Raw genomic sequence first — 10,981 nt, forward strand, 5'->3', positions numbered from 1 at the left:
AGATTGCCAGGAAGGTTCAAATTCATTCTGGTCAGTGTGGCCATCTGTGGCTGTGCTGCTTGGTTGCCAGTGTGAAATGAGCTGGTTGACCTTTCTAATTCCCTGTGGTCAAGTGTTCATATTGCAGACACTTGACAGTCTAAGCAGAGAGGCTAAGGGTTCCAGGGGCCATGGAGAATGAACTCCTCTTTTGACTCTAGAGCTGCTCCTTTCAGATCAGGATTGGGGCACATTAGCCCAACAATAGGCCAGAAGCATGTGCTACTGGTGGACCTGTTCTGTTCATAGAGAACTTCACCCTCCAGAGCTGTCAATCTGGGATCACTGCATTTACCTGTTTCAAAAATGGAGATAAAGTTCTAAGGGAATGCCGCAGTGAATATGTACAACTAAAACTGAGGCCAACTGGATTTGCAAGACCAGCCCTGCTCTGTCTGACCCATCAGAGCAGCTTTCAACCAAGGTCTTCTTTCCCTCCCTTTCTGGGAGTTGCAATGGCCAGGGAGAGGTCTTCTCTAATGCTCTTTTGTCATGCTGTGTGGTAGGATGAAGGAGAATGAGGAGCGGTCCCGAGCCTTGGAGGAGGAGCGGGAGTTTTACTCATCTCAGTCGCAGGTGCTGCAGAACTCGCTCTCAGAACTGACTGCAGAGAAACAGCAGACAGAGAGAGACCTCAAGGTACTGCATATGTTGCTCACTAACTCTGCCCCTGCTTTGGGCCCAACAGATTATCTCCTTCTTCTCCACTCAGACTTCTTCAGGGATCTCAGAGTGTTGTAGCTTTTCTTTTGAGGCCTAAGATGGGAGTGGGGAGAGCTTCGGGGCCTGCACTTGGTCAGAGAGATGCTTATTGGCAATGTCAACCTAAATGAACTCAATCTCTGAAGAAGAACATGATCAGCCCTTCCACTCCAGAGGCAAAAAGCATGCATGGATAGAGTAGAGACTTATACCAGACCCTGTAGGTCAACAGGTTTAGGCTCTGATGGGACAAGCAGTTGAATTCCACTAAGCAGGGCTATCCTCTGAGAGATTGTCCTGCCTCTGCAACCAGTTGCTCATATCCAGGGACTCCTGGACTCTCCTGATGATCTCAGCTGTCATAGTGCTGTATAGAGGGACTCCTCTCAACTAGCCAGGACCCAGATCTTGTAGGTATTTATAGATCAACACCAGAGCTGAACAGGATCGGCACAGTCTCTGGGGAGCGGGGCTTAGATGTTCCTGACTGCTGACATGATTGGGCTGCAGTCTTCACCAAGGGAATCATATGAGTGGTCTTGGCTGTCCCATGTCAATCTCATTGCAATAAATGGACCAAACATCACAGTTTGGGAAGCACTGGTCTATTAGTCCACCAGATGCTTCCTCTTGAAAAAGTGGGATAGAGTTTCTGATTTTAGCCAAAGGGCAAAGGAAAATGGATTTCCACCTATCTTATCATGATGGGTGAATGCAGAAGGGCTGGCGGTTCAGTTTGGATAAGCACCCAAAAGTCTCAATGTTTTTACCCTTATCTTGAGTCAGTAACATTTAGCTAGAAATGTCACAAGGACAGTTTTTTTCCCCCTCCATGAGATTCCATATATTTCCTGTTCTTTTTCAGCTAGCAATACCTGCACAAACAGCCTTTCTTATGGTATTTCAACACCTCTGATTCCAAACAGAACCTAGAATGGTGGGGGCAGCTGTGAAATCAGGAAGTTGGAGTAATAGACAGTTACCCAAACACTGCTGAGCCTCAAGGAGGGGTTCAGTTTGAGGAACTGATGAACAGCTTGCATGGTTTCTATCTAAACTGGCAATCCCTTCATATTCAATGCCACCCTCAGCTTTGGGTTCCTTGCAACTCTTGAGTCAGCAGCAGTATCACTGTTGTGTTGAATGGTTTTCCAGAGTGACTGATTTCCTTCCGTCCTCCTCAGGCTGAGATGAAGGTGCGTATGGATCTAGAGAAGAGACTGAGGGAGGCTGAGGAAGCCCTACAGAGCTTGGAGCAAGGCTTGAATTCTCTGGATTGCAACAAAGAGAAGGAGGAGAAAATGAAAACAGATGTCAGCAATTTGAAAAGTAAGTCATCTATCCTCCATCCCCCTCTCTGCTGGTGAATACACTCCACAGAAGGGTCCATCTCCACAAGTCAAGCAAAGTGGTGTTTAGTGAGTTCTCAAAACACTTTGCAGCTTCCCTCTGCAGATTGCAAAAGCACTTTGCAAACATTAGTGAGTTAAGTCTCACTCTCCTGCAAAGGTCAGTGTTGTTCTCCCTTGTTTTACGGATGAAAAAACTGAGGCATAGAGAGGTTAAGTTACTTGTCGTAGGTCATATAGGAAAGCTGTGGCAGATCAGGGAGCAGAACTGAATGGAGCTCAGCATCTCAGTCCTGTGATTCCACCACCATACAGTCCTTACAATCTGATCCTTCTGTATTTGGATGACAGCAGCCTAAGGAGCATTCAGCTTGGTGCTGGATGATTCAGTAGGTTTGTGTAGTGGGGCAGCTGCCCCACTGCGGCGGAACAGGGATTAAAAGCACCCCTGGAGAGAGCTATTGCTGGATAAAAAGAGTGAGAGCAGCTGAGGGAGTAGCTGACCACAGGTGTGGCCAGCTCAATTAGGGCCCAGCTGGCCCTGATAAGAGGGCTGGGGGCCAGGAGCTTGAAGGAGTTTCACTCTAGCCTTGGAGTGGGAAGGGCTAGCTGCCTGGGAGCAAGGTACCTGAAGCAGAGCAGTTCTGGGGAAGGGCATAGGGAGCTGGGGAGCTCCAGCCTGGTAAACGCGCAGGCTGCAGGCCTTGTTGAAGGCCTACGAAAGGTACTGGGGCCGCAGAGAGGCATCCTGGGGATAGGCAAAAGCAGCAGGTCCTACCCCCTTGCCAAAGATGAGTGGCCATTATAGATTGCAGTCTGCCTCAGGCAAAGGGGGCTAGATGATGACTGGCAGTAGCCACTGAGGCAAGGTGGGCTTAGAGGGTTGGGGGTTCACCGGGAGGGGAGTGTGTGGGACTGCTGTGGGGCAGAACCCCAAGATAAGAGGGCACTGGGATCTGGGATGGACATGGGGCCTGAGGCAGGCGAGACACCGGCCACCAGGAGGTGCTCTGACTACTGGGCGAGCTAATTCCCAGATGACCAGCAGGAGGCGCCGTGCCAGTGAGTCTGCAATCTGCTACCGTTAACCTTGTACTGTGACTCAGTGTTGCATCAGTGCCCCAGCCTAGCATTACAGGGTGTTGTGTTGTTGGAGGTGCAGTCTTTGAGATGAAACATAAAGCTGAGTTCCTGACCATGTGTCACTGAAGTTCCAAAGATGCTTTCAATAAGAGATAAGGGGGTTGACTCTAGGGTCCTGGATGATTGAGCTTTGGGTAATATCCCTTCCTTAACTCCCTTGCAGCTCCAACTGAATGCAGTATTCTTCACTTCCTGTCCTATAATGTTGCTGGGAGCTGTTAAAGAACTGCCAGGCTTCATTTCAGTGCAGGGTGGGTGACGTGGGCCTGTGTATAGAGTGTGCAAAGTCATTTGGGATCCTGAGGGTGAGATGCATCATAGAAATACAAGTGATTAGCATTCAGTCCATTTACGTGAATCAGTAGATTCCAAAGTAGCAGCAAAGCAAAGGGCATGGTTCTCCACTACATTGCTCCAGCAGACTGTGGTGGAGTGAAAACCAGGTCCTGGTTCACTGTGCAGCTGGATCCCCCAGTCATCTGTTCCCCCATACGTCTCCTCCGCCTTCCTTGCTGTTCATGGCAGGAGCCTGTGACTTGGGCTCCTCAGACGTATCCACGGTGCTGTTGTGGGGGAGGGTCTCCACTGAGGATGGCATATAGTTCTTTGTAAAAGCAGCAGGTCTGTTGCTTGGCACCCGATTGTTTGTTGGCCTCCCAATATGCCTGCTGCAGCTCCTTGGCTATCACACAGCACTCCTGCTGGTCCCTGTAGTACCTGTTCTCCAGCGTCCCCTGAGCAATCTGTTCATAGATGTCCATGCTTCTATGGCTGGGGTGGGAGCTGTGTCTGCATAGCATCTCCCCACAGGTCCAGGAGAGCCAACATCTCCTGTCTGCTCCAGGCAGGAGCATGTCTGGAGTGTGTAGGTGGCATGGTCAGGTGGGCATTCGCACACAACAATGGAGAACTGTGAGGGGTGCTCACCAAGCTGGAAAAGGAATTTCAAAAATTCACAGGGCTTTAAAAGTGTCTATGTGGCGATGGGGATGGGGCGGTTCTGGTCTCTGTGACCCCAGGCAGTGGAGTTTACAAAGGTGACCAGAGCGTTGAGGTCAACATAAGTAACACAGCATCTCCACTTGCACTGCGTCAACCTAAGTACATTGACCGTGGCTCTACGTAGCTCAAGTAGGTGGTGTTGCCGTGTCAGCGCTTACAGCGGTGGGAAGCCAATTTGAGTGTAGACGCATTAACAACTAGGTCAGCATAAGCTGCCTTGCATCAAACTAACTTTGTAGTGTAGACCAGGCCTTAGAGAATGGAAAATCAGGTTCAAAATCTACATTGTCAGCACGGAATTCTACCTTGTGTTGAGTTATCTGAACGAAACCTTCGCTCTGGCACAGAAAAGGCGGGTAACTTTTCGCACAGGGACTAGAACTCCTCCCAGCTTTAATTTTCTGCCCTAGGTTTTACTGTGTCTCCTCTTAAAAGAATTGAAGAGTATGGGTGAATTAAGTGCTTATAAAGGTTAGGGGTCAATACCACACACCTCAAGCCTGGCCTGCAAACCCCATCTCACTCCTGTTCTTTCAGGTCAGGATCAAGATGTGGTAGCAAAGATGTCTGGGGGCCTGTGACTAGCAGGGGAGTTGCAGAGGAGACATAAGGTGTGTTTGTGCGGATGGGGGAGGAGAGCCAGGCTGAAATGGTCCAAGATGTAGCTGGCTAGGGCAGAGGAGGTGCGCTGGCATAGCATGAAGGGAGCTGGGCCGAGGGCTGGAATAGAAGGGTATGTAGCAGGTCAGGATGTGGGTGCATTGGCAGAGCTGTGGGGTGGAGGGGGACTGAGGCTGGAATAGCAGGAGATGCTGCAGGTCAGGGAAGAAACGCATCAGCAGAGCTGCTCGGCAATGTTTGCCCAGCATGTGCCCGTGTCGTTAGTCCCTCCATTTCCAAAGCTCACTTGGAGAGAGAATAAAACACGTGCAAATTCTCTTTCTTTGGAGATATATGGAAACATTTGCAGGACTTCCCCTTTTCCACCTTGGAGAACCCCATCTCTTTGAAGCATTTGAGAAACAAGGAGTGCAGTGGCCAGGGGCACAGTCCCACTCTCTGCTTCCACTGAGCCATGAAATATGGCTATGCTTACCAGTGGCCACAGCGTCCATCTGTCTTGATTACTTTCCTGATTTCAGGCTCTCTGAACCAAAGCACAACCACTAGTGCTTCAAAGGGTTGCATTTCTGGAGACCCATGAAGAGAGACTTTCTCCTGCTAAATACCAAGGAAAGAGCTAGCTGGCTCCTGGCTAGTGACTGTGACGCTGAGATATTCTTGCTGCAGCTGTAGGAATAACTGAGGGGGGATTGAATGGCTCCTGTGGGACTGGTAATGGGCTCTTGTGCCTTCACTTCACCAGCCTGAATCCAGCCCAGATCAATAGAGTCTGGAAGTTGCTACCCCCTGACAGTGCTTAGAGTGCAAAGAGGGGGGATTGCCAGTGGGTGCAGACCTGGAAAAAGTTGGCTTTAATTGCATGGGGTCACTGTGGGACACACTCTACGGAGTGTCGTACCAAAGCTGCTGTTCCTAGGTTGTGATCGATGCCCCACTTACTTTCAAACCACTTTAAGCACCGTCCCCTGGTGGTGACGTGGGGCTTTGTGAATGAGTGTCTGTGAATGTGCTCCAGGATCAGATCCTCCTCTAAATGGTGCTATAGACATACAAGGTATGAGCACCTGGTCCATCTCTATGGGCAGTGCAGGACTGTTCTGAGCAGGACAGTGTAGCTGGTATCTAGTGTGCCCAACTGGGATAAGCTCGCTCTGGGGCCAACGTTAACGTTTAAAGTGCCTCCCTCACGTGGCTTCCTGGAATCTCTCCTCCCCAGAGTTCTTTGAGGAGTGCATCCGGAATGCCGAGCTGGAAGCCAAGATGCCCATGATCATGAAGAACTCTGTGTACCTCCACAAGGCTGCCACCCGCCGGATAAAGAGCTGCCGGCTTCACCGCAGGAGGTCCAGCGCTTCATGTAGGTGTTGGCGGCTCTTCCCACATTATGCTGTGGGGAGTGGGGATGGGGGGAGGTTTGCTGGAGGAGGTGAGGATTTTGTTCCACGAGGACTTTGTGTTTCTTGCCCCCTTGTGGCATCACCCACTCATGGGGCTGCTTGCAGAGAAACCTCAGGCACCAATTCTCCACCTGAATTCCCTGGCTTTTCACATACCTGGAAACATGGGGGTGAACCCCTTCAGTGCCATCGGGTCTCTGTGTGCATGCTGGGGAAGCATGCTGCTGCCGCTGGGTTGGTTTGAGTGGTTGATCCATAGGAAGCCCCCTTTCTGGGGCCCTTGTGCAACCTGACAGCAGCAAAGGGAGCGGGGGGGGGGGGGGGAAGGGGGGGAGGGAACAGGCACTGCCTTGCCCTCATTCTTGCCCCTCTCTGAGGAGAGCAAGATGGACTTATTCCATGTGCTCTCAAATGTCATCATAGGTTACTATCTCCTCCCCCACCAGAGCCCAGGGTCATAAAGATGGCACTGCTCAACTCCAACTGCTCTGCATTGGCTCCCTGTTGAATCTGGGTCTTGGACAATGTTGGGGCGGTCTCCGGCATGGGAGCGCTCACCTGTTTTACTGCTGCTGTTGTTTCAGTGAAACAGTCCCAGTCGTTCATCTTCTCCCAGACAGAAGCCGATAACATTGAGGAGCTGAAGGAGGCAGCCAAGAGGCTCAGCCGGGACCAGCACTTCCGGGAAACCCTCTATCAAATCATGATGTCACAAAAAAATTCTGCTTCAGGGGAGGAAAAGTGAATCCTCATCTCCTCCCATCAGCAGGGGGCTTCTGATCTCAACTCGTTGTTCAACTCATCAGAAGTTAAACCACTGGGGTCAGGGGGAGGATTTGCTCCTCTGTGGGGAAAGGGGAAGGATGGATGAATGCACCACCCTCCAGGGTTGTGGCTTTTAGTGTGTGTTCCTGAGCAGTGCCAATCTCTCTTTCCCCAGACTGCAGGGAGGCTCTGCCATTCCCCCCCAGATCACCTCCGTTTACTTCAGCCATTTCCACTAGGACATGTTCTGCCAAAATCCCACAATCAGTGTTCAAATGAATCACACACTTTAGGTTAGAGAGTGTCGGGTCATTTCTTCACAGTCAAGTTCTGTGGCCAAATGTAGGTGCTGCTAATAAACCCCTTTCTTTGCCTAATGTCCAGCTAGTGAAACTAGCAGATGAGACACAGCCCAATTGCTCTGGCTCGCCTTCTTTCTCACCTGGTCCAATACATCCCTCAGTATCTGTGCTGGGAAGGGGGATGTTCCTCAGCGTGTTGCCTAGACACGGCAGTTATATCAGTCTCCTGAGGTGTGCAATGATGTCAAGCCCGGAACAACCTCTTGATGTAGCACCCTTTAAGCAGGTAATAAAGCAAGGCTGAGAGTACCATCCAGAGGCACCAGCTTCCTAAATTCTGGGGGCGGGGGTTACTTGACCCCTGCTCTGCCCCAGGCCCCACCCCACTCCATCTCCCAAGCCCCTGCCTCTTCCCGCCCCCTCTCCGCCCCACCCCGCCTCTTCCCGCCCCTGCTCCTTCCCTTCCTCCCCCTGCTCCTCCTGCATGCCACTGAACAGCTGATTGCAGTGGGCTGGAGACGCTGGGAGGGAGGGGAAGGAGCTGACTCATGGGGCTGCCAGTGGTTGGGAGGGAGGGGAAGGAGCTGATCTGCGGGGCTGCCAGTGGGTGCTGAGCACCCACTTTTTTTTTTCCATGCAGGTGCTCCAGCCCCGGAGCACCCACAGAGTCAGCGCCTATGGTGCCATTGCCATCAGTGGCAACAAGACAACGTGGGGTGGGTGGGTGAGGAGAACCCAGCAATGAGTCCTGCTACCACAGACTTAGTTAATTAACACACAACCTGAGAAGCACTAGCTTCCTCACTGCCCAGAATAACACCACCATTGTCATGTCAGCTACCTACCAGGTTTAAGTTCGGGAAACTATCCAGGTTGTAGCAGGATGGACACCATCCATGGTTTATCCAAGTGTTATCCATGGTGGTGCCCCTATTGAGAGATCAGGGCTTTTCCTTCCATTCCCTTTCCATCATGGCCTGCATCCTTCCTGGAATGCTGTAGATGATGTGTTTGTCATGGAAGCCCAGACTTAACCTAGACTAGAAGAGAGGATTTGCCCAGCATTTAATAATACTGTAAATTGCTGAAGAGAGAGGAATCATTTTTTTATACAAACCTGATGGCCACTAGCACCTTCTTTTAAGTAACTAGCCGTACAAGGCTTGTATCCAGAATACAATAATAATAGTCCTTAGCACTCAGATATAACTTACAGACATACGTGGTAGGTGAGTATTAATATCCCCATTGTATGGATTGGGAAACTGAGGCACAGAAAAGTTAAGTGACTTACCCTAAGTCACAAAGTTAGTGGCAGAACCTGTATTAAAGTTCAGGGGATCTTGGCTTCCAACTACCTGCTCATTCTAGTAGGCCACTTTTCCGATCTATGAAGTGTTGTTTATAGGTAGACAGCAGCAGTGAGGCTGGCACCAGGCCTCATGCTGTCCCAGTGAACATGGTGTTTGTTAAGCTTGAAGAGCAGCTCTGCTGCTGTAATTCAGCAGGGTCTGTTTTGTATATTATGCAGAATTCCATTCTCCCCTCTCCATCCTAAAGCAGGGCCAAACAGTGATTCAGGAGATGCAGATGTTACCTGGGCAATAAACAGGAAATTTGAGGGGGAGGTCATGAAGGCATGGCTCGTGTCTCATTTTATACCTTTGTGCAGGCAGTCGCAGGCATCCTTCTGCCAGGCAATGAGATGTGCCTAATGATTCCAGTGTCCAACATCAAAGGCATAAAATGTCATCATCAGATAAGTGACCTTGTCAAAATGCCTCCTTAACAGTTTTGATCCTTTTGTGTTTTCAAATCCTATTTGCTCTGCAGAGCCAGTCATAAGTGCTGGAATTAGGGGTGCTGCAGAACCCCCTAACTTGAAGAGGTTTTCATCATATACAGGATTCACAGATTGGTTCAATGGCTCTCAGCACCCCCACTGTACAAATTGTTCCAGCACCCCTGGAGCCAATACAGCTATGGGAGACCAAGCTGGAGTCTATTCTTCCTTGCACATTCCTGACTAAAATACCATTTAATTTCCAGTTGCAGAATCTTTGTTATTTGGCGACGTAAGAGGGAGAAAGACAAATCTAGATCCCAGCAAGAGAGTTTGCAATTCTGGCAATTAGAAAAATCACCTTTTGATTTGTTAACACAACACCTTTCATCTGCAGTGTTTGGTGTTGATGTGACATTGCAGTATTGATCAGTACTTCTCCTCTATGAAAATCAATCAAATCAGTCTAGCAGTGTTCAGTAATTACTAGAGTGAATTTATTGTTATTGTTGTTTATTATTATTTGCATTGCAGTAGCGCCTAAGAGCTTTGGTTGTGGACCAAGACTGCACTGTGCTAGGTGCTGTACATTGCCGGACTGTGACAGGACTGCACCTAAAATGCCATCTCCCTGGCCTCCCACTTTCACACACCTTCCTCGAGTGTGGTAGAGACCTAGTGTTTAAAGCCAGAAGGGATCACTAGACCATCCACTCTGACCTCCTGTATATCACAGGCCACCAATGCCACCCGCACACTAAGCCAACAACGAGACCAAAGTGTTACAGCTCGCAGGAGACTAGACTGCTGTGTGTCACAGACAAAGATGAGGAGGGAACAAAGTGTACCAGTACGTGAGGCCCCTGCAATGGCCTGGAAATGATTAAATGAGCTATACCTGATAATTCTAGCAAGTGACCTGCACTCATGCAGCAGAGAAAGGTGAAAACCCTCCAAGGTCACTGCCAATCGGATCTGGGAGGAAATTCCTTCCTGACCCCACATAAAGTGATTAGTTAGACCCTGAGCATGGGAGCAAGAACCAGCCAGTAAAGCAGCTGAGAGAGAGAGAGAGAACGCTCAGAGCCCTCCCAACCCAATGTCCCATCTCCCGCCATGGTCTTCCCTGATGCTTCAGAGGAAGAAGATTTAAAAAAAAAAAAACAACCCTCTTCCTTTGTCTTTGACAAACAGGTTTACCTACTCCCCAGACTTGTCTGGTAAACACACTTGTCATAATTTCAGCTGATGTTCATAACTTTACACATACTGTTGCTACATGCATTTCACCATGATACTCTTGACCTGCAAGTTATTAGTTTTCAGGTGATACCTCACAAGGCATATTCTGTACACAGATTTTGACAGTGTGTAGGGGATGAATACAGGGTGCATTCTGTCACAATCTCCCAGAATACCCTGGGGAAGAAAAAAATCCACTTCTTACCCCTGCCAGTGGCCAGCTGAAACCCTGAAGTATAAGCTTTAGGAACATAAAACAGAAATGGCTGAGCCCTGCCCACTACCATCACAAGCAACCCTGTCCTACAATGGCACTCATAAATGTGTCCAGCACTTTCTTAAAACTAATTGAGTTGTTTGCCCTCTTGAGGCCTAGTTGGGGGGCTGTTCCAGAACCTCACTCCTTTGATGGTTAGAAACCACCTAATTTCCAGCCTGACTTTGTTCCTGGCCAGTTTATAACCATTTATTCACATGCCAACATTGTCCTTTAGCTTAAATAGCTCTCCACTCCGCCCCGGTATTTACCCCCCTGATGTATTTATAAAGAACAAGCATATTCCTTCTCAGCTTTCTTTTGGCTAGGCCAAACAAGCCAAGCTCCTCCAGTCTCCTCTCATAAGATAGGCCCTA

General features: G+C 49.5%; 1 protein-coding gene across 2 annotated transcripts in view; it reads left to right on the plus strand.

Moving 5' to 3' along the window:
• Window positions 1–9,367, plus strand: part of PLEKHD1 (pleckstrin homology and coiled-coil domain containing D1) — a 46,252-nt gene extending 36,885 nt beyond the window's left edge. For both annotated transcript variants that reach the window (XM_037898609.2, XM_037898610.2), the window contains 4 exons: window positions 546–678; window positions 1,926–2,070; window positions 6,076–6,216; window positions 6,841–9,367. In XM_037898609.2, coding sequence (XP_037754537.1) covers window positions 546–678; window positions 1,926–2,070; window positions 6,076–6,216; window positions 6,841–7,001 — 580 coding nt within the window. In that variant the 3' untranslated portion in view covers window positions 7,002–9,367. The remainder of the gene's footprint in view (window positions 1–545; window positions 679–1,925; window positions 2,071–6,075; window positions 6,217–6,840) is intronic.
• Window positions 9,368–10,981: the final 1,614 nt, after the last annotated feature.

Source organism: Chelonia mydas, chromosome 6 (assembly GCF_015237465.2).
Source record: "Chelonia mydas isolate rCheMyd1 chromosome 6, rCheMyd1.pri.v2, whole genome shotgun sequence".
In the NCBI taxonomy this organism is placed as follows: domain Eukaryota; kingdom Metazoa; phylum Chordata; order Testudines; family Cheloniidae; genus Chelonia; species Chelonia mydas.